The 21,410-nt window shown below is 46.4% G+C and overlaps 1 protein-coding gene across 3 annotated transcripts in view; it reads right to left on the bottom strand.

Moving 5' to 3' along the window:
• Window positions 1-2,095: 2,095 nt before the first annotated feature.
• Window positions 2,096-21,410, bottom strand: part of ZHX2 (zinc fingers and homeoboxes 2) — a 52,327-nt gene continuing 33,012 nt past the window's right edge. Inside the window, exons 2-4 of one of the 3 annotated variants that reach the window (XM_048508098.1) lie at window positions 19,984-20,087; window positions 4,532-7,099; window positions 2,096-3,302 (exon numbers count right to left, since the gene is read on the bottom strand). In XM_048508098.1, the coding sequence (XP_048364055.1) occupies window positions 4,536-6,929 (2,394 nt within the window). In that variant the 5' untranslated portion in view covers window positions 6,930-7,099; window positions 19,984-20,087 and the 3' untranslated portion in view covers window positions 2,096-3,302; window positions 4,532-4,535. The remainder of the gene's footprint in view (window positions 3,303-4,531; window positions 7,100-19,983; window positions 20,088-21,410) is intronic. The other 2 variants (XM_048508099.1, XM_048508097.1) reach the window with 2 other exon arrangements.

The following is a 21,410-nucleotide window of genomic DNA, read 5'->3' on the forward strand; positions in this document are numbered from 1 at the left end:
GGGTATGGGATCCAAGCTTGTGTGTGGCCAACCCGACTGCACAAGAAGATTCTTGACTGAAGCGCTGAGATGTTCACAGGGAAAAGCAGTATCTCTTTGTCCCTGAGGACGTTTCCCATGCCCTATTTGTCGGGTGGCCGACTGCCTCCTTACAAATCTGTAAAATGCTTGCAAAGAAACAGACTTCGAAAGGCGAAATTGGCTTGGTCGGCCCCAGTCTCATTTGCAAAACACCTGGAATGAAATCAAACGTTCAGGAAGGGCTCATTGATAGTCCTTGTAAGGCTGAGCCTGTTGAGCTGGTGCCACGGTGTCCAGCGCTGTTCCTTGAGCCTTTCTCAAAGCTGGAGGTGCTCTTTGGAGGTGTGGCTCGCTCCCCTGGCATCAGAAGTCCCTTTGCTTGTGGAAAGCACGTGTGTCAACAACAGAGTCTCAAACTGGCTTGTCTCACCAATCGGCAAGCTCCAAAAATTCACTTTATGTCACTTGGCACTGCTTTTTGTTGGTTCCCCTCAAAGCACTTTTGAGCTGCCTTCAATTCAGCGCAATGGCTAATTCTGGCGGAAGATCAGTACTTACGTTCTTTTGTATAGAGATCTCTCTTTTTTTGGTAACCAAATGGGTTTTTTGTTGGCAAAACTTTTACATTAAAAGCTGTAAAACTCTGTGTGCTTGTCTGGTCTTGCTGAGTTTTGTTCGCTCGCAGGTCCTCAACACGCGGGGCCACCTCAGGAAAGTTTCTAACCTTTTCTTTCTCAGCTGTAATGCAAATACTTCAGTTTCAACAGCTGGTAACTACTACTATAATTTGCAGGGCAGGAGATTAAAATTGACAGCGGACATATAATTTTCCATCTACTGTTCCTGTAAACCTCACAGCATAAGACAGATGAGTTATTACTTCACTATTTCCAATAAATGGATTACTCAAGATAATGACCGCCACAGGCTTTATATATTGCTCTATAGGTGTGTCTTTGTTTATCTGTTGGGAGAGTTTGATGACTTTTGCCCACACTGTTAGGTTTGTACTTATTGTAGCATCACAAGTAGGTGGGGAGTCTTTATGGATATTCATGTTGAGGGTTTTGCATGGACAAGGGAAGTATGTTTAGAACAGGGGTAGGGAACCTGCAGCTCTCCAGATGTTCAGGAACTACAATTCCCATCAGCCTCTTGGCCATGCTGACAGAGGCTGATGGGAATTGTAGTTCCTGAACATCTGGAGAGCCGCAGGTTCCCTACCCCTGGTTTAGAAGTTCCTTACCATGTATGGAGCTTTCCCAGAATTTATAGAATACCACTAGTGTATGAGATAACGAGCTTTTAACTATTATTCCTGTAGTCTGGCTACGCACAATGTCTTCAGCCACCCAACTTAAATCCCCAAACTTGGCTGGGGTTCACAATTCCTGCCCATAGTGCAGCGTTATGTTTGGATCCAGCACTCAGAGGGCAGGATAGTTCCTTTTTAAACTACACACGGCCCTAAAACATCAGCTTGTGTGGAAAATATAGATGGGCTCGTGTAGTTCTGAAGGGAGAACCTCTTAACTTGCTATGCAGCAAACGCTTGCTGCGGTTCTTTTAGTTAGGGGCTGCCATAACTTCGAAGTTAAATGTTTGCTATAGAGCTGCACAGCTAAGAAGAAAGGTTGGATCCAGTGGTCAACTTTCTGAGGTAAAGTGCTTCTGCCAGTGAATGAGGACGGGACTCTTTCAGAACCCTATTTACCCCCTCATGCTTTTCCTGAAGGCTCCTTGTCTGCACTGAGTAGTATTTTGAGTGGCCACAGCAGGGGTTTTTGCTAATCGTACCATTTTTATACTAACCTCTAAAAAGCAGAAACAAAAACACTTGAAACAACCGGGACTTTTAAAGAAAGCCTGCAATGAAACACATTCTTCCAAAATTATATAAATTAAATATCAAATCAAAGTGGGTAGCACTGGCCATAATTTTACACTTGGTCTTCTTTCCCAAATACCGAGCCTGCTCAGCTTCTGTGATCTCATGACACGGAGCGATACCATGCTACTTTCCCTCCCGTTACGCCCAATGCAATGAATTAAAAAGAACCCGACGAGACAAGGCTTTACCGAAACTACCAAGTCTTTGTTTTATTGAAGTACAACAACTAAGCAATGTTAGAAAATGTTTTTATCCAAATGCCCTAGCATTAGACTTGTGCAGCGTATGCTGGGAACCGACGACCTGTCTCTCGAAGCCACAGCGGGTCACCTGTTAACATTTACACACAACCGTTCTCTCTCCCTTTTGCCTTGTGACAGTTGTTCAAAGGAGAGGTGGAAAGTGCCAAGTGCACTTGGGGACCTAGAAACAAACTACAAAATTAGGGGGACGAGTCCAGGCAACCTTTAAAGCGTTAGCGATGCCCGCTAACAATCTAAAGGCTGAAAAGGCGAGGCAAAGAAAAGCCAGAGCCGGGCTTTCCCATCTTAGATGCCCGAGTAAAGAGTCACCCGAGCAAGTTTTGCTATAAAGGTGCTTGAGCCCTCTGCTGTAAAACACTCTTTATTCTGAGATTGTACTACGTGTAGAAAAAAAAAAGGGGGGGGGAGGAAGGTGCTTGGAACAAGTAAAGGCGTGCTACCAACATTCCTGGCGTTTCACAGTCCAGATGTTTTGGCAGGAGACTGGCTATCATGACAACAGGGGGTTTTTTTTGCATGCAGATGAACACAGCCAATTGCAAACAAGATGGCCGTTGAGAAAGTCAAACAGCCTGCCCAAGATTCCCAGGATGGACTGTTGAAATCCATCAAGGATGTTGAGATAGGACAAGCTCTTTGGGGTTAGAAACCCATCCTCTGAAACTAATGCAGCAGGACAGAAGGATTCCGTAACAGTCTGCTCCTTCCTAAGACAACAGATGAGCCGCACCAAGTCCTTGAGACTGCAGTGATCCGCAGCAATGTAGCTTATCACACACTAACTGGGAAAGGCAGCAAAAAGGTTTCCCAATTGGTTAGGACATTATACTTTTCCAGTGCATGTACAAACAGAAGGCAAGCAAGTAGGACAAAGGAGAAAACCTATATACAAGGGCCCTTTTAGAAAAAGCCCCTCACAGGACTTTGGCACCATCAAATCTGTTGCAACGCCACCAAGGGTGGTCTCCTCTTCACTGGTACGGGGCGAGCATGGTTTGATCCTGGAGTCAAAACTCACTGGATACCCAGTCTCCGGAACAAAAGGTTTATCCCGGGCTCAGTACTGGTGAAGTCCCAAGATTGTCGCTGAATCAACGAGTAGGCCTAAAAAAGTGGAACTGACAGGCCTAAGGAAAAGAGAAAAGCGTGAAAGGCAGCCGTGCAACCAAAATCACTCAAAACACATTTCTTCATGCTTCTTTATGCATGCTGCTAAGTTTCCTTTCTCTTAAGAAAAACACAGTATCAGTTCAAATTGTGAATTTTAAAACGCGGGGTTGCCTGTTGGAGAGAAGGGTCTTAAGCCCAGTTTCTCCTTGCCTTGTTTATTTTTTATATGTGGTTTCTTGTGCAAAATAGCACCCCAGCTCTATGACGATGGAATAATGCACTTTCAACCCACTTTCAATGCAGTTTGCAGCTGGATTTTAGCAAAAAACCCACTTGCAAACAATTGTGAAAGTGGATTTAAAGGGCATTATTCTGCACATGTGGAAGGGGCCGATGAGAACCAATCCCACTTTCAATGCGCTTTGCAGCTGGATTTTATTTGCGAAATAGCAAAATCCACTTGCAAACAATTGTGAAAGTGGATTGAAAGTGCATTATTCTGCGTGTGTGGCAGGGGCCCAGAACTGCTCTTTGCCTGTATTTATTAAATAAAGCAATGTAGATGTGGATTACTTATTTTATTGACGCTATAAAAAGAACCATATCCCAAAGCAAATGTATGTAAACTTAAATGTATAAATATAGCCTTTAAAGAGCCCAGTCCTTACGCACACGCTGCATAGCGTACGCATATGCCACGCCTGAAAGAAAAAGGGATCAAAGGAGTTGCACTCAAACCCCCTGAAAATATTCCCCACTGAGCTCAATGGGGTACTGGTTTTGGCCCATATGCATGAGTAGGAAATGTTAAGTATGCCAGGATATGTATTCCCCACTAGAGGGTGCAAGTGTTAGGAGTCAAAAATACAAGGATATGCCCCATAAACCTAGGGGGCAAATTGCTGGCTTTCAGTCTCAGTTTTTTCCTATATAAAAGGTAACCTATTTCACAGAGTGGTTGTGAGCTGGTAGAACGTTTACCTTATTATGATTATTTCATGAAAGAGCTTACAATAGCCCTACAAACTGGGTGAAATAGTTCTTTAAGACACCGGCTAGCTAGCTAAATTTGTCTGGGTAAAAAAACAACACATTTGGCAAATTCTTTGCTGCGCTAAGTTGCCTGGGCGAAAGCCTTCTGTTCAAAGGGCACAAGCAGGCAAGAAGAACGGGCACTGCGAACAGGGCAACAGCAAAGGGAGAGGAGAAAAGGCCAGAGTGAGATCAAAATTACTGGCACGGTTACCTGTCTAGGTTTGAGAGTTATCACCAGATTTACTATCAGGATCATACTCTACTTTGACTTCAGGCACTGTTGGGGTCGAGCTGTTCATACCGTCTGAAGTGGCATAGTCGTCTTCTATGGTCACCTCCACCCAACTCCCGTTCCCGTCTTCCTCGGTATCCTCGTTGCCCTGGCTGTCTTGGCTACTGCATTCCGATCGTCCCGTCCCGTCCCTGTTTAGCTTCCCCAGCTTCAGACATTCCTTCGGAGGCTGCTGAGCCACACCACTACCGATCTTGGTACAAGCAACAGGAACTGGCCCTTTGGGGTCTTTAGAGCCATCGGTGCCATGTTGTTGCTGGTGCTGGTCCAGCCATTTAAAAGGCCCAGTCCTTAGCAAGCTTCTGTTCTCCTTGAACCAGCGAACTATTTCAGTCCGAGTGAGTCCCGTCTGAGCGGCCAACTCGTCGTACTCTTGCGGCGACGGCCACTGAGTTCTCGCAAAGGTACTTTGTAGCAAGTGTTCTTGGCTATTGGCGGTAAATAATGGGAGACATCCTGACAAAGATGGTGGCGCTTGGGAGATGTTCAGCTGCTCCATCTGACTCACTGCACCATTGGAAGTCCCTTTGTCTTGAGTCTTCACACTTGACCCCATTGAGTCCAAGACCGCCTGTTCCATGTTATCTCTGAGCTTCCTCCGCTCGGCAAACCAGCAGTCCACCTCTTTCCGATTCATCTTGGCTTCAGTCCTAAGCCTTTCCAACTCGCTTTGGGTTGGGAAGGAGCTCTTCAGGAAGCTTTCTTCGAGGATCCCAAGCTGCTCTTGGCTTTTGTCTTTGAACTTCTGGGTTAGGAAGTCTGAGGGGTCATAAATATGCCCCTGCCGTGCAGCTGCTAGGGCTATCTGGTCCCTGGCTATGGACTCGCTCGTGATGTTGACGATTCCCCTTTGACTTCGGTATCGGTAGTCACTGAACCACTTCTTGATTTCGCTTCTGGAGAGTCCCGTGATTTCGATAAGCCTGTATATTTCCGTGTTATCGGGAAACTGGCTGACGAGAAAGCTTGCTTTCAGAGCTGCTATCTGTTCCTTGGTCTTCTTGCGGTCGCTTGAGGAGATCAGCGGCACAGCAGGCGACGGCACTGTAGGCGTAACTGCGGGGGGAGCAGGAGGGTTTTGTTTCGGTGAGGTTTCTACAGGGACGACACTGGGACGTTTTGCCTCCGGGGCAGCTGGCTGGTTCTGGGCGCACCGTTTCTGCCCTTGATTGGCAGTGACAGCAAGCGCAATTGGTGTAACATTTGATCCATTTGACACTTGTGTCAAAACCAGGCCAGTCTGACTGAGTATCTGGCAAGGCACAGCTGTTTGGATAAGCGGCTGCGGCATTTTTGCAGGCAGGACAGCAATGGTCTGGGGCGCTGCCGGCTGGATGGTGCCATTGAACATCTTCTTCCTCGCCTCTTCCACCTCTTCTGGAGACCAGCTGATGCCGTGCTTCAAGCGCTGAGTAGCGAACCAAATGCGGATCTGCTCCTCGGGGTGTTTGGACGCCGCGGTCAGCCACGACAGCTCTGCCTGCGTAGGGTACGGAAATTTGTTGAAGGAACTGATCATGGTTGCGTTTGTGTCCAGTGCGCAATTGTATTTGGTACTGTTGAGCGGGACGGGGACTTTGGGAACCAGGTTGATATTTGGCGGGAGCTGCACCGAGGGCATCACGTGAGCAAGTACGTCCTGAAGGAGCTCTGCGGTATTAATACATGTGATAGGCTCACTGGTTTCCGTAACAAGATGGCGGAACCCGTCCAAATGGTTGACCAGGGTAGCTTTTTTAGCCTCCCCTTTGGACTTTCCGGTGTTCGCGTTTGGAGCCATTTTATTTGTAACGCCTGCCCCAAGGGGATCTACCTCAATCTCGGGGATTACAGAAGCAACGGGGTGGCTTGATACCTCAATCGACTGCGCTAGGATAGTCTGATTATTGAGTTTCATTAATTTAAGCTTGAAGTTGTTCTCTCCGGGGTGGAGTTTTGCATTGTGTTCAGATAAGGAATCGTACTTTTTGGTTTTGAAGTTACATTCTGCACATACATAGAGAGGGTTGAGGATCACATTGGGGTGCTGTACGTCTATGTGCTCTGTGAACTCATTCAAGTTCTGCGAGGAGTACGGGCAGTACTTACATTCGTAACCGCCTAAGAGTTTTTTGACCGGATTGGCCGGGGAAGATTTCCCCTCAATCACTTCACAGTCATTCTCACCGTTGTCCTTAACGCCAGACAAACTATCTCCCGAGTCCTGCTCCGGAAGGCAGGCTGTCTTTCCCGCCATCAAGTCCTTGGAACCCTCCTGCACTGTGGCGTCAGCTGATCGCACCATACATGGAACTGTTGATTTCCTTCTGCTGGCCATGGTAGCCCTGCGATTGGCCGCAGCAATTTTTCTTTCCTTGAACAAGCTCCAGAGATGCTCTTGGATGGTTTTTCACTTTCAGGATGCCGCACGAGATATTTCCTAAAGGATTCTAGCACCGGCCACGGCCATGAAGCTCTGGTCACCCAACAAGTTGGGCTGCGTCATGCCTGCAACACAGAACACATGCCGTTAAAATACATTCATACTACTTTTTGCCAGCAGCAGCAGCAGCAGCATTCTACCACCATGTGACCTACAGCAATAATGTGCTTTACTTCTGTATTTCTTCCACACTACTGGGCCTAAACATGGGAAAGTGGGATGGGATCAGGGGAGGGAATAGTGGGGCTTGTACATGACCTAGAAAAATGATGTTCGGGCCCTGGTTTATGGTTCAGCTTCTTCTCTATTATGTGCTTCAAATGTCATCTTAACTCCCCTTTTGCTTGGCAGATTTAACCTTTACCTCTAGTTCTAGAACCAGTTTTTCCTGTCCCAGCATTTGTCAAAACTGTAGCAACCTGATGAAACTTATTTTGATTTAAGTTTGTTTGCAAGCTCCCAAGTCCCACCCCCTCCCTCATGCGTGATAGCCAGGTAGGTTACCAGTCATAGTTGGCACTCTGATGGGAGAATTTGGAGGGCAGGAAAAAGCTCATCCGCATTATACCAACACATGACAGCACTTCCAGTATGAAGATGGAAGTGATGTCATGATATACAAATATTGGATCGGTGCCAGAGAACTGTAGTTGTGGGAGGGCATACGGGGCCAAAGTCCTAACTGTATGGTTGCCATATTTGAGATGTTCAGCCAAAGTGTAGACTCTAGGATTAATTTATGCATTTTAAAATGTATGTTATTTAAGGTGGATTACACAGTACAATCAACACAATAAGATTATAGAAGCCAGGAACCACATAACACATTAAGCAGTACAGAGATTACATAATAGGATCCCACTATATAATCAGCTATACACAGCAGTATAGACCGCTATCCTAATAATTTATCCAGGTAAGTTTGGAAACCATTTTGTACACCGAATAACATCCTTCTTCAATAGTTCAATTTTTGCACAGTTTGTGGAAGGCCAGGAGAGTGAGTGCTTTCCTGACCTCTGCAGGTGGGTCATTCCACAAGGCAGGTTAAACCCCACTCAGGTACCTCCAACAGTTTCCCAGCCTGGATCGGGCAACCCTACCACCACTATTTTAAAGCTTAATGCCATGGGACTAAGCACTCTAGTACCCCTCCCTTTCTGCATGCCTCTTCATGTGCCAAAACAGTCTCACCCACAAACATACTACAGCTGTTTTGGCACTTGGAAAGATGGATGGGTGCCTGGGTGAAAACAACAATGCCTCGTCCTGCCACACAGTGGATCCATGGTATTTTTAAACTGGCAGCATTAGGCTTCAAAATGAAAGTCGTGCCCAGGGACATGTCATGTCTGGTTTGGCCCTATGATGACTGTACTTCCTACTAAGGCTGTACTTCTTTGGTGTCGCTAAACCCCTTTAGAGTTCCTTGGCCCAAGGTACTGTGCCTCAGACTCATTCCGCACATGCATAATAATGCACTTTCGAACTGCTTTCAATGCTCTTTGAAGCTGTGCGGAATGGCAAAATCCAGTTGCAAACAGTTGTGAAAGTGGTTTGAAAACGCATTATTTTGCATGTGCAGAAGGGGCCCAAGTTACCAATCATCACATTTTCTAGCTAGTGCTCTGAGGTAAACTGGAACCTAGGGGATCATCGCTCGTAGTGGCTCTCTGAGCTCCTGACGTTCAGAAGAGGGCAAAACTCTTTCTGCTTGCTTCCCCTCAGGCCAAAAGTCTCTGTCTTCATTCCTAAAAACAGAAGAGGTTCTACTCCTGCTGGACCTATGTGAAAGGCGCTCACCCTCTTTTTTTAAAAAAAACACCAAAACTTGTGGACTCAAGAGTATATTTATGGACCTCACTGAAAAATTGCTGCCCTTTTCTATGGGTGTCCAACCCTGGATATTCCTAAAGTGATTTTCATTTTCCCCTCAAAATATGCCACATAACCATTTTTAAAAATCCCAGACAGCCTCAAGAACGGTGTGTAGAAGTTCTTAATCTCTTAGCTTCATCTCCCCCTTTCTTCCACTGCAATATGGGAGAATAATAGCGATTGACCTTATAGAGCTGCTGCACAGAATTACAAAATCATTTATTTGAAGTGCTTTGAATATATGAAATTTCTGTGGTAAAGCAGGGACTTGAACTTGGGTCTCTCAGCTTCTAGTCTGATATGGTCTTATTTCAATGTGGAGTCCTTCAAGATTTTTCTCTACCTATCAACCACAAGGTCATCCATTATTCCGAAGTAACGTGCAGTTAATGAGCAAAGAGGATGTTTTACCGACGTTTTCATTCAGGTACACACAGCTACTATGTAAGGGGGGGGAAAGGCCCTTTAGAAAGCTTGCAGCCTCCTGAGAAAAACTGTACTGTTTGTAGAAAGCAGACTTGGAAATTTAATTGCTCGAAAATTTGCACCAAAGCAGTTTTGGATTCATTAACTTTGCATATTAAAACAGCAGCATATTAGTAGTGCCCCTAGAGAGGCCCAGAGAACTTGAAATAATCGAGTCATCTACAGCAATCTATTCTGCTGAGGGTCACACACTGCCGCAGTTCATCTTCCTTCCTTCAAAATACCGGCCAACCTTTATGACTCTTGCTATTTTCCACACAAGATCCTTACTGTGAAATAGACAAAGCTATCTGTGTGGTTAGTTCTTCAGTCTGTTTACACAACCAGAGCAGTGGGGTATAGTGATTTGAGTGTCAGACTAGGATCTGGGGATCAGGTTCAAATTCCCACTTTGTAATGACAGCTTTTTTGTGACCTTGGACCAGTCACTTCTTTTCAGCCTAACCTACCTCACAGAGTTGTTGTGAGGCTAAAACAGAGGTGGGGAGAATGACGTAAACCACTTTGGATCCCCGCTGAGGAGAAAATCAGGGTGTAAATGAAATAAATAATTTTTTAAAAAATACACCAACAATGGGACACCCATACTAAGCTTCAATTAATGTTTGTTCTTTGTTGATGACAGTGTTTTCAAATTTCTAAGTGCCCACTTGGAGGATATGCAAATATTGGATCTTGGTGCCAGAGAACTGTAGTTGTGGGAGGGCATACGGGGCCAAAGCCCCAACTGTATGGTTGCCATAGTTGTTGAGATGTTCAGCCAAGTTTCCCTTGCCCATGGCAACTCAGGTGAAGCTCACCAGCTCTGGTGAGAAACTCTTAGAGGAAGGGGCATACTCTTGCTGCAGGGTAAAGCAGAGGAACCGGAGAGCCTTCTGGGGTGGTTGTGGCTGACCTGCAGGCTTTTCAGTTTTGCGCAGAAATGTCACCAACCAGGCCTTTTAAGCCCCGGGATCACAGTTTCATATTCTTCCCTCTCCATGTGTATAAAAAGCTTGCTGATGGGTTTCACTTCATGACTGACAAAGTGGACTCAAGTTTTTAGAAGCTGTAAGGACTGAACCCAGTGATCAAGCTGGGAGCCTGCACATGCCCCTCTGGCTCCAGGGGTGCTTGGGCCGGCGGTCTGTCAAGCCTCCGCTCCGATGGGGGTAGGGGGGGCCAGGCACCATATTCCCTGGTACGCCTCTGACCTAGCCAAGAGCAGTGCACTGCTGACTTGCCAAACTTTTTCTTCCTCTGTTCCTCGGGGTACAGAATCTTTTCCCCATCAGAATCTTGTGAACTGTTCCTCTAGCCCAGGAATCGTAGTCCATAAACATCTGGCCACCCCTGTTCCAGCCCAAGGCCCTCCAACCATTTTAAGCCTACGAGCACCTTTGGAACCCTCACACGTCATGGTGGGTGCAGCCAGAAAATGCCCGCCTGCGTAGGCCGAGCCAGCCACAAAATGGCTGCTGCAGCTTACTTTCAGCCCCACAATAAAGATCTTTGTGCTACGGTGGCAGCTACTGCCAAAACAATGTTTTTTAAAAAAACCTGCACAGTCTATCAAATCTCCAGTGGCCAATCAGAAGCCTTGCAGAGCAAAAGCCCTGCCCATTTTCTAAAAAACACCCGACAGGTGTCAGGAAAGGGGTTGATGGGCACTATGGTTCCTCTGGGTACCCCAGCGGGAGTCACATCTTGCCCGAACACCGTCAGCAAACGGGCCTTGCTGAAAATGTTTCTCCCGGTCTTACGTTTTGCTCTTTGTGGACCTTTCATGCTAGCAGGAATCAGAGACAAAGCAATCACAAAAATTTCAAAGCTGCCGCAACAGGCATTGCCTGCTCCTGTCGGAGGAAATAAAATCAGTATTTCTGAACTGCTCGTGCTGACCTCTGGCCTAATGGCACAGATATCTGGATGCTCAGAACGCCAAGGTGTCAATCTCTGAGAGATTTCAATTGGCACTTTCTCTGGGGCACACGCATAGGATCAAGAGCGCCACATAGCTTGGCGCAAAGGTAAGGGTCAGTTCTCAGATCTCATGCCCAGTGATGGCTGCATATGCCAAAGTTTGGAGGGATCACACCTTATGGTTTGGGAGCAGCTGTCACATATAATCACAGTGCTCTTCGTCATCAGGGAAGTCAGCCACTATCTAAGCTGCATTTCTTACAGCCTTCAAAAGGAAGGTTCCTGTCAAGGCAACCAAGCTCGCCAATGGCAGATTTAACCCTTGCAATGTCCATCCATGGAGCTGTTAACCTATTCTGCCCTGGGGGAGTTTCCCTTCCTCTGCCACAGTCGTATTTGATGCTCCCCAGAACGACAGGCTTGGAAATATACCAGACTACACCAAAAGGCATAACAACAGGGGAGGGAGTTTCTAGAATTAGAGCGTCGGACGCCATTGTCCCCCCCCTTTAAGGGAGGGGTGGGAATTAGAGTAGTAGATTGCTGAACGCTATTTATTTTATTGTAATTTATTATATTTACTGGATATGTTTTTTTACGGTTGTCGCTGCTTTTAAATGTTTTAATTGCCTATATTGTTTTCCTCTGTGTTGTACACCGCCCAGAGCCCTCCGGGGATGGGGCGGTATACAAGTTCAAAAAATAAAATAAAATAAATAAAATAAACAACATACGGTATATTGGAAATACATCAGACCATTTGCAAACGCCACCCTGTTTTTAATCAGTGCCAAAAGAGAAGAAACAAAAGGAAACAAACTCTATGTGACCTTAGGAAATGAGATTTTATTCCGAAGGACATTAACATCTAGTGCAGGGGTCTGCAACCTGTGGCTCTCCAGATGTTCATGGACTACAATTCCCATCAGCCCTGCCAGCATGCTGGCAGGAGCTGATGGGAACTGTATCTGCACCTCCTGGAAACAATTCTGAACTTTAATCTAATCAACTGCTGACTTTTAGACCATCCTATTTCACGTAAACGGAGAGCCAAGTAGTATGCTGCTAGGACTTCTTTCTAGCTTTTCACATCCCTGATTATTGCCTGGTCCTTCTAACTGAGATGTCAGGGATCGAACCAGGCACTTTAAGAACATAAGAACGTTAAGAGATCATCTTCTTTACAACTGGACTATAACTAGGTGTCGATACCCAGAATTTATTGCAAGTTTCCCCCTCCATTCCACAAGCAGTCAGCGCACAGCCCCCTCCTCACCATACAAACATACTGCAGAACTTTATAAAAACTGAAAGGGAACAGGAATGAGAGACGGAGGGAATACGTGAAGTTTCCTTCTCCTGAGGCAGACGACTAGTCTATCAAGGTCAGACTCAGAATGGCAGCTACTCTCCAGAGGTCCTTCACACAACCTACTGGCTGAGTCTTAACTGGAGATGCCAGGAATTGAACCCTAGACCTTCTGAATGCCAAGAAAATGCTCTCCCACTGAACCACAGCCCTCCTAACAGCAAAATAAGAGTACACGAAAGAACGAAGGAAAACAGCACAGGAATAAGGGCAGTGCTCATCTTCACATTCTGTTGTATCTTTTTGTTCTTCTTCGCTTGTATGTAAGAAACAGCTTCTATTAATGTGTAGTTGAAGGCTTTCATGGCCGGAATCACTAGAATGTTGAGGGTTTCCCAGGTTGTATGGGCCGTGTTCCAGTAGTATTTTCTCCTGTGGCATCTTGCCAGCCACAGTTGCAGGCGAAACGTCAGGAGAAAATACTACTGGAACACGGCCATACAACCCAGGAAACACTCAACATTCTAGCTTCTATGAAACTCCTGGCCTTGGATCCTGTGAATCTCCTCCACTAACAGTGATGCTTTCCTTCAGTGTAAAGGAAGACTGTTAGCGGTGCAGATCTGCAGGATCCAGCCCCGTATACTTAACTGCACAGGACTTGGTTCCTCCTGCAAAAAATATCTCCTTCAGCACATGCCAGATTGCTTCAGCGACATGGTTTGCCATTTGGTGGGTATCAGAGAAGTGTGGGAGAACTTTCTTCAAGATTAGTTTAAAAAAAGAAGAAGAATGTCACATTAAAAGAGGTCAAGTTTGTACCTCTGGTTATCACCCATTATAATGAAATGAAATCTCCATATGCAGAGGCAGTATATCCCTTAGACCAGTGGTGGCAAACCTTTGGCATTCCAGATGTTATGGACTACAATTCCCATCAGCCCCTGCCAGCCTGGCCAATTGGCCAGGCTGGCAGAAGACTGATAAAGAGGTATGAATCCCTAACATCTGAAGATATACAGGTTAGCCACTGCGACCTGGAGACCAATTGCTAGGGACAAGGGAAGCCTTTGCCTCTAGCAAAGGTACAAGTCAAAGAACGAAAGTATCCAACTAGCCAATGATGGACAAGATTCTGTATCCAACACGGCTCTGATTCTGAAGAAGGCGAAACACCCCTGACCCAGACAGAGGCGTACCGAGATAAAATGGCACCTGGGGGCAACACCTGCTTCGCCCCCGCCCCTATGTCCCGCACCCCACTTACCTCCTCTGGGGCGGCAGACTCCTGGCCTGGCTGCTCCTTCAGTTCACATGGGGGGGCACAATTTTGTGCCCGCACGTGACCTAATGGTCAACCCCCCAATGTCCCCCTGGCAGATACACACCCCGGACCCAGAAATCAGGCAATAACAGCTCTTAAACTGTTCTCAGTTCTCTTCCCTTTTATGCTTGTATTAAAACCAGCTTTTCAATCATAATAACTGCTGATGTTTTGCCTTGTTCTCTCTGATTTACATGGGAACCGTGAGAGCTGAGTGGAAATCAGAAGCAGATAAATGCTTTGCTTATTTCCCAGCGGAAGGGCCGGCCTTTTCCCTGCATAAAGGCCTCGTTATAAATAGTCCGGCTGCGTTGCACCATAAATTTGGCTGTAGTTTGTTTCTGTGGGCGTAAGTGTGCGTTTCCGTTTAAGAGATATGCTTCATTTGAAGCCAGTGTAAACATTTACTTTGAAAGCAACTTCCAAACATTGGATACAATCCAGTCAAAGCCCAGCGCATGGAATCCCATTGATTTCACTGCAAAAGACTGAGAAAAATATAATGTGCATTAACAGGTGGGGTACCCTAGTAGTCTATGAAAAAGGGTCACGGCTGTATAGTATAGCATAAGCTTTGATAGCAGAGCTCAGTGTCAGAGATCAGCACTCGAATCTCCAGTAAAAAAACCCCCAAAATAAACAAACAAACTCAGTGTATTGCTGAAGGCTTTCACAGCCGGATTCAACTGGTTGTTGTGGGTTTTCCAGGCTGTGTGGCCGTGGTCTGGTAGATCTTGTACCTAACGTTTGAAATCGCCATGTGGCCGGCATCTTCAGAGGTGTATGTAACACCTCTGTGATACACCTCTGAAGATGCTGGCCACAGATGCAGGAGAAAGGTTAGGTACTAAAGATCCTACTGAACCGACTTCACGCAACCAGAGAAAAACTCACAACAACATAAACTTCAGAACTGTCCTGGGAAAGTCCTCTGACTGAAATTCTGGAAAGTTCTTGCCAGTCAAACTAGACAATACCATGCTTGAACAGGAAAACAGCATCCCCTGGCTCGCATGCCAAACAGGCATTCCAGACTGTTGTCTTTGGCACAGAGGTAGGAATGCCAGCCGTGAACTGGCAACTTTAATAATTTTGGCTCACTTGGCATGAGAAAGAGGGAGGAGTTACTGATATGGCAATGTCATTTCTGGGTGATTACCTTGAAATAGCATCATCCCCCCTCCGCACCATTCTAGGAATCCCCCCCCCCCCCAATCTCTATAGTAAAGACCATAGAGCAGAGGTTTCAAACATGCAGCCTGGGGCTGAATCCAGACCCTTGAGAGGGCTTATTAGGACCACGAGCTACCTGAGGCAACCCCTCCCCAAGACTTGATCTTGCCTGGCAAGGCTGCTGTGGGATCACCATTGCAGGCACATCCCCTGCTCTTCATCTGGCCTGGTGAGCACACTGCAGGCTCGCCAATCAAGGCACCTACCCCGCTCTGCTGCGGGCCAGGCATCCACCCCACCCCGCTCCCAATCTGGTTGGGCACATCTGCTGCAGGCTTACTAGTCCAGGCACCCACCCTGGCCCACTGTGGGCTTGCCAGTCCAGGCACCGAGTGCGAATCTGGGCTAGTGAGTGGGCTGCACATGTGCCAGATAAGGCAGCCACCCCACAGTGCGGGTGAGCCTGCTGCGGACTTGCCAGCAAAGGCAGCCACCCCCTAAGCCTGGCTGAGTCACATTTATGTCATACATGGCCTCGTAACAAATGAGTTCAATGCCCCTGCCATAGAGATTGAGAAAGCTCCCAGAACAGTATGATAACCAGAAGTGATGTTGCTGTGTCTGTGAGGTAATCTCCTGTGGGGAGAGCTGGGAAGAGTGTGGGAGAACTTGTGGGAGGCTGGAGGTGACCTGCAAGACCGGTTCTCTATATAAACAAGCACAGCAGGCCGCTGAGGTACTGGCAGTGCTGCCGGGGGATGGTGGCATGGGAGAAGGTATGGGCCCAGTTTATGATGGTGATATATCTTGGGCCCAAGCCTGAGGCAAGGCGCCTCTGAGGCTGGAATGGTCTAGCACTGTGGTGGCGAACCTTTGACACTCCAGATGTTATGGACTACAATTCCCATCAGCCCCAATTGGCCATGCTGGTAGGGGCTGATGGGAATTGTAGTCCATAACATCTGGAATGCCAAAGGTTCACCACCACTGGGCCTAGCACTTGTCTTATTTGTAGTCTGTCTGGTCAAGTACAACCTTTGTCTCCCCATCAGCATTTGGGCTGCAGAGAAGGCAACCCCCATCCCCCCAACACTCAGGCCAAAAAGTCAGAGGGATCATCTAAGTCAGGGGTCTGCAACCTGCGGCTCTCCAGATGTTCATGGACTACGATTCCCATCAGCCCCTGCCACCATGGCCAATGAACATCTGGAGAGCCGCAGGTTGCAGACCCCTGATCTAAGTCAATATAAGATTGCTTTTCTGTGTGTACTTTCCACCGGTTGTGTAGGAAAAATCTCAAGTGTAAAGTGGTTGCAGGGGCATTTTCCCAGCCAGGACACCAATTGCCTTCATAATTTCCTGTATCTCTGACAATTCATGTCCTGTTCTGGACAGGCAGAAATCCAGCAGGTGAAGCTTTTCACACTGCATCACGTGAGGGAACATCATACCCAATGTTAGAAGCCCTGTTTGCGAGTTACAGCGGGTGTACATACAACGTATGTGCTCGCTTTTTAGTTAAGTGTGTGTTGAGCAATTCTCATATTAGTTCACACATGTGCTGCTAGATGTGCGATTTAACATGACTTTTATTCGGATTCTGGTCCCCAGTCTCACTTAGCAAAAGTGTACACGTGTTGCCTCTTTCACACAAAAAATCTGTACACACATATATGCAGGATGCACATACATGCGCTGGAACATGCAACCAGAATTCCTTACACCAGTGATGGTGAACCTTTTTAAGACCGAGAGCCCAAATTGCAACCCAAAACCCACTTATTTATCGCAAAGTGCCAACACGGCAATTTAACCTGAATACTAAGGATTTAGTTTAGAAATAAAAAGCTGGCTCCAAGTCGCACATTACTCAAGAGTAAGCTTGGTGAAGCAACCGTGCAACACTTCGAATGGGTGAATCTCGACTCTAGGAGGGTTTACTCAGAAGCAAGCCCCATTGCCAGCAACCGGGATTACTCCCAGGTAAAGGATCGTGCCCATGCCAGCCTAGATGTGTGTGTGTGGGGTGTGTGTGTGTGTGTGTGTGTGATTTTCCACCCCCACATGATGAACTCTGTGTGCGTGCGTGCCCACAGAGAGGGCTCTGAGTGCCACCTCTGGCACCCGTGCCATAGGTTCACCACCTCTGCCTTACACAGTTGGAAAAGGCACAACAGTCCTGCTGAGAAAAGAAACAAACTACCAATGGAATGCAAGCATGCAACTCAGATCAACCACACCTCCTGGGCTGGCACATTGGTACCACTGATGTTCTGCCAGCAATGGGAAACCGAGGCTGCTGGCCAGGATTAGTATATTGCCAGTCTGTGTGGGAGGAGGGATCTCAGCTGTTGTTACTGGTGTTCTGCAGCACTAATGGGGTGTGGGTGGGGGGTATAAACCTGTGAGTCATTTGGACTCAGTACGTATGATTCACTTGGCCCGTAAGACCAGAATGAAAGCCACACATAGTGCAAATAATTTATTTCCCTCCCTCTGACACCTCAGCATTTCTCCTTTCCAAATGTCATTGTTAATACAATAAACAAGAGATTAAAATGTTTAATTGCGGGTGGGGAGCGCTATTAGTTGGCCAGCAAGGCTAAGCTCAAAGCTGGAAAACAAAATTTGTAGGAAATGAAAGAAAGTGTCTTATTTGGACAGATTTATACAGTCACAGTAGCCAGAGGCGTTGTTGGGGGGAGGGATGGCGCCTGAGGCAACACCTGCTCTGGGCACCGCCCCCACCACGCCCCACTTACCTTAGCGGAAGAAGCAGCCTGGCGAGGCGGGGCTGAGGGGCATTCGGTGGCGGTCCAGCCAGGTTGCTCCTTTGGCCAGTGGTGTGTGCTGGGGCGGGGGGGGGGGGGGCATAACAGGCAGAGCCTCCGCCGGCCAAAGGAGCAGTCTGGCTGGGCCACTGCTAGGCGCCCCTCGGCCCCGTCCCGCCAGGTTGCCGAGGAGGGGTGTGTGTGGGGGGCATTCTCTGCCCCCCCACGTGACCAGCTGGCGTGCACCTGGGGCCATGTAACCCCACATGTCCCTGGGCCTCTGACAATAGGGCTACAGGAGTATCAAATGAAGCTTTATAATTCAATTCTTCAGTAATGTGTTATTGAACACATATTAATTATTGCACCAGACCATTTAAACAGCAAATATATCCTGGGAGATATAATGTATAGCATATCCACAGGGATTATCATTTAACATTGTCAAGCCCTGGCCTGCATAGCTCAGGTTAGCCTGATCTTGTCAGATTTCAGAAGCTAAGCAGCATCGACCCTATTATGTATTTGGATGGGAGACCTCCCAGGAATACCGGGGATGTGATGCTGAGACAGGCAATGGCAAACCACCTCTGAACATCTCTTGCCTTGAAAACCCCACCAGGAGCAACTCGGCAGCAAAACCAAAAGAAGTTGCAGATGACTTACATGAACCCTCTCATGCTACATATTTTGAGCAAGAAAAAAACGCTTGCTTTAAAAGGAACTGTGCTCATTCCAAAGAAGAAAATATTTTGAGGTTTTTTTTAATGCAACCCCAGATTCCCCTATTTTCCATTACAAAGACTGCCAAAACACTGCTTGAAAAACAATAAAAAGCAAATGCGCTCCCTGTAATGTAATATTTCCCCCCAGATCTTCTGATTTCTACCCTCAGTTGTTTTTGCTACAATGGAACAAGTGAATACCACTTCAAATTTGCAAATGGGGACTCATCTAAATTAAATAATTATCGCCATTAATAGTCCACCTTTCTTACTGAGCCCCAAAGCGGATTACACACATGATAAAAGCAGCCTCTACTCCACAAAAAGCATATACTGGAATAAAATCTCATTTGCCTTTCAGGCACTACTAGACTCCTGCTCATCTTTGCTACAAAAGACTAAAATAACTACCCTGATGGACTTTTTAAAAACAGTTAATACATTTAGTAGTCAGTACTCCTGCTTATTTGATTGTTATCAGATTACCTATGCTGGTTACTATTATTTTATACAGAATAATATATTTAGTCCCAGAGTCTTTTTTACTGGCATTATTTTGGGATACAGTCGGATAGAGCCTACATCTGTACAATGAGAAGACACTGTAGTTGGCATGTCATTGGCAACAAAGGCAGTGTAGGGTAGTGGTTAGTGTTAGACTAAGATCAGGGAGACCCTGGTTTGAATCCCCCCGTTGGTCACGGAAGCTTGGGACAATTATCCTTTTTCAGACTAACCTACCTCCAAGGGTTGAAAGAGAGGAGATCAGCACAATGTAAACCACTCTGAGTCCCCACTCCCCCCCAAAAAGGTGGAGCATCAATGAACTACATAAATAACCAAACAAGTCTTCAGAAAGAGCGATCTATTTTATGTTTTAAAGACCGAGAAGATCCAGAGGCCGCTGTTAGGAAATCTTGCATTCTACAATCCAACATCTTGCTGGTTAAGGATGCCAGTGGATCCAGATTTTAGGGGTTATTTCTTCTTAGAAAAGCACCCTGGTCTTACACAACATAATAGATGCCCTCTATTTTGCCATCTCAACACTTCTTAGGAATATAATGCGCTCCTCCAATTCCAGTCATAACTTCAAGGGGTCTCTCAGTTCTGAAAAATTGACCCACTGACCTTTTCAAGGGGCTTTGTTCTTTGAGGACAGCGCCAAGAGATACTTTCATCCTAGTCACAAAGAAAGGGATGCTACTACTTTGATGAAGAAGGCAGCATACGGTTGCTGTATCATATAGACATTTAAATGCAAGGACAACTGCCCCTGCCACATTTTCCAATCATTACTGCAAGAAAAAGGTCTTAAAAAACTATTTCTCTCAACAGCTACCCAAATCACAAAAGACAAATGGGCCACTTTCAAAGGTACCTTGAGAAGTCAAGAGATTCAGGTCACACAGTGTGCGTTTGCTGCTTTTATGCCATAAAATATGAACTCTGCCTTGGAAACCATAAGCTCTTGACTGCAGGAAACTAGAAAGGGAGAAAAGAAACCAGTGGAATATAAGCGTTGAGCCGGGTTGTCAACTTCCAGATAGTGTAGGGGTGGCCAACCTATGGTGCTCCTGATGTTCATGGACTACAATTCCCATGGCCAATTGGCCATGCTGGCAGGGGCTGATGGGAATTATAGTCCATGAACATCTGGAGCACCATAGGTTGGCCAACCCTGAGATAGTGCCTGGAGATCTCCCAGAATTAGAGCTGACCTACAGACTACAGAGATCTGGGGACAATGGCTGCTTTGGAGGGTGGAGGGTGGAGTCTATTCCATTATACCCGGCTGAGGTCCCCCCTGTTCCAAACCCTGCCCTCCCCTAGTTCCCCTGTCCCATATCTCCTAGAACTCTTAAAGTCAGAGCCACTGAGAACCATGCCAATGAATAACAGTTATCCGTAAGCAAAACAGATGAAATGATTAAGAACAACATAAAAACAATTAAAGTTTCAACCCAAATTAGAAACAGGGTTAAATCTATACACTCGGCCAGACCCTGTTCATCATTTTCTTGGTGATCTCATTGGGTCATTGGGAAAGTTTAGTTGAAACCCAGAGGCTATAATGTAAAAAAAGTGAGGGTAATGGGCTGTCATGGTTAGGAAAGAGTTGTTCCTTTTTCGGTCACCTGTACATAGGGATGGCAGCACTGGGTGAGGAGATTTTGGGGGTGGTACTCTGGGTGGGACACTTTGGAGGTGGAGCCTGGGGAAGGCGGGCTTTGGAGAGGGGAGGGATCTCATAGAATCATAGAGCTGGAAGAGACCCCAAGGGCCATCAAGTCCGACATCCATTAAGAGAGTAACAAGATTTGGAATGACAAGGATAATGGCAAATACGGAGCACTGAAGAAGGCATCGAAAAGCTTTAGTTACGCGACTAGCTTCTGCTTGCTGAACTTTTTGCTTGCTGAATTTTTCTCCGCATTGCAACAAGGCTCCTTTAAATGGACTCCAGCAGGAGCTCACGTAAGATTTCAGCCACGTATCCAGAATAACAACATACTCTTGAAGAATAAGAACTTTGTAAATGTCAGGTTAATATCCTATGACTATGGTTTTGGATACAAATATATGAAGAGCAGGACTAATACGATGGACTGTTTTGAGTGTGCACTAAACTGAGAGTGAACTGTTTCAGCACGCGTGAGAAAATCCCTGCGCTCCTTCCAAGGAAGTCCACTTGGAATAGAAATACAAATAAGCATTGTTGCACTTGTATTTTATGTATGATTAGAAATATAAGAGGGTAATACATTGAATGCCACTTTAGCAGCATACGTGTGTCTTGTATAATTT

Source organism: Sphaerodactylus townsendi, linkage group LG09, assembly GCF_021028975.2.
Source record: "Sphaerodactylus townsendi isolate TG3544 linkage group LG09, MPM_Stown_v2.3, whole genome shotgun sequence".
In the NCBI taxonomy this organism is placed as follows: domain Eukaryota; kingdom Metazoa; phylum Chordata; class Lepidosauria; order Squamata; family Sphaerodactylidae; genus Sphaerodactylus; species Sphaerodactylus townsendi.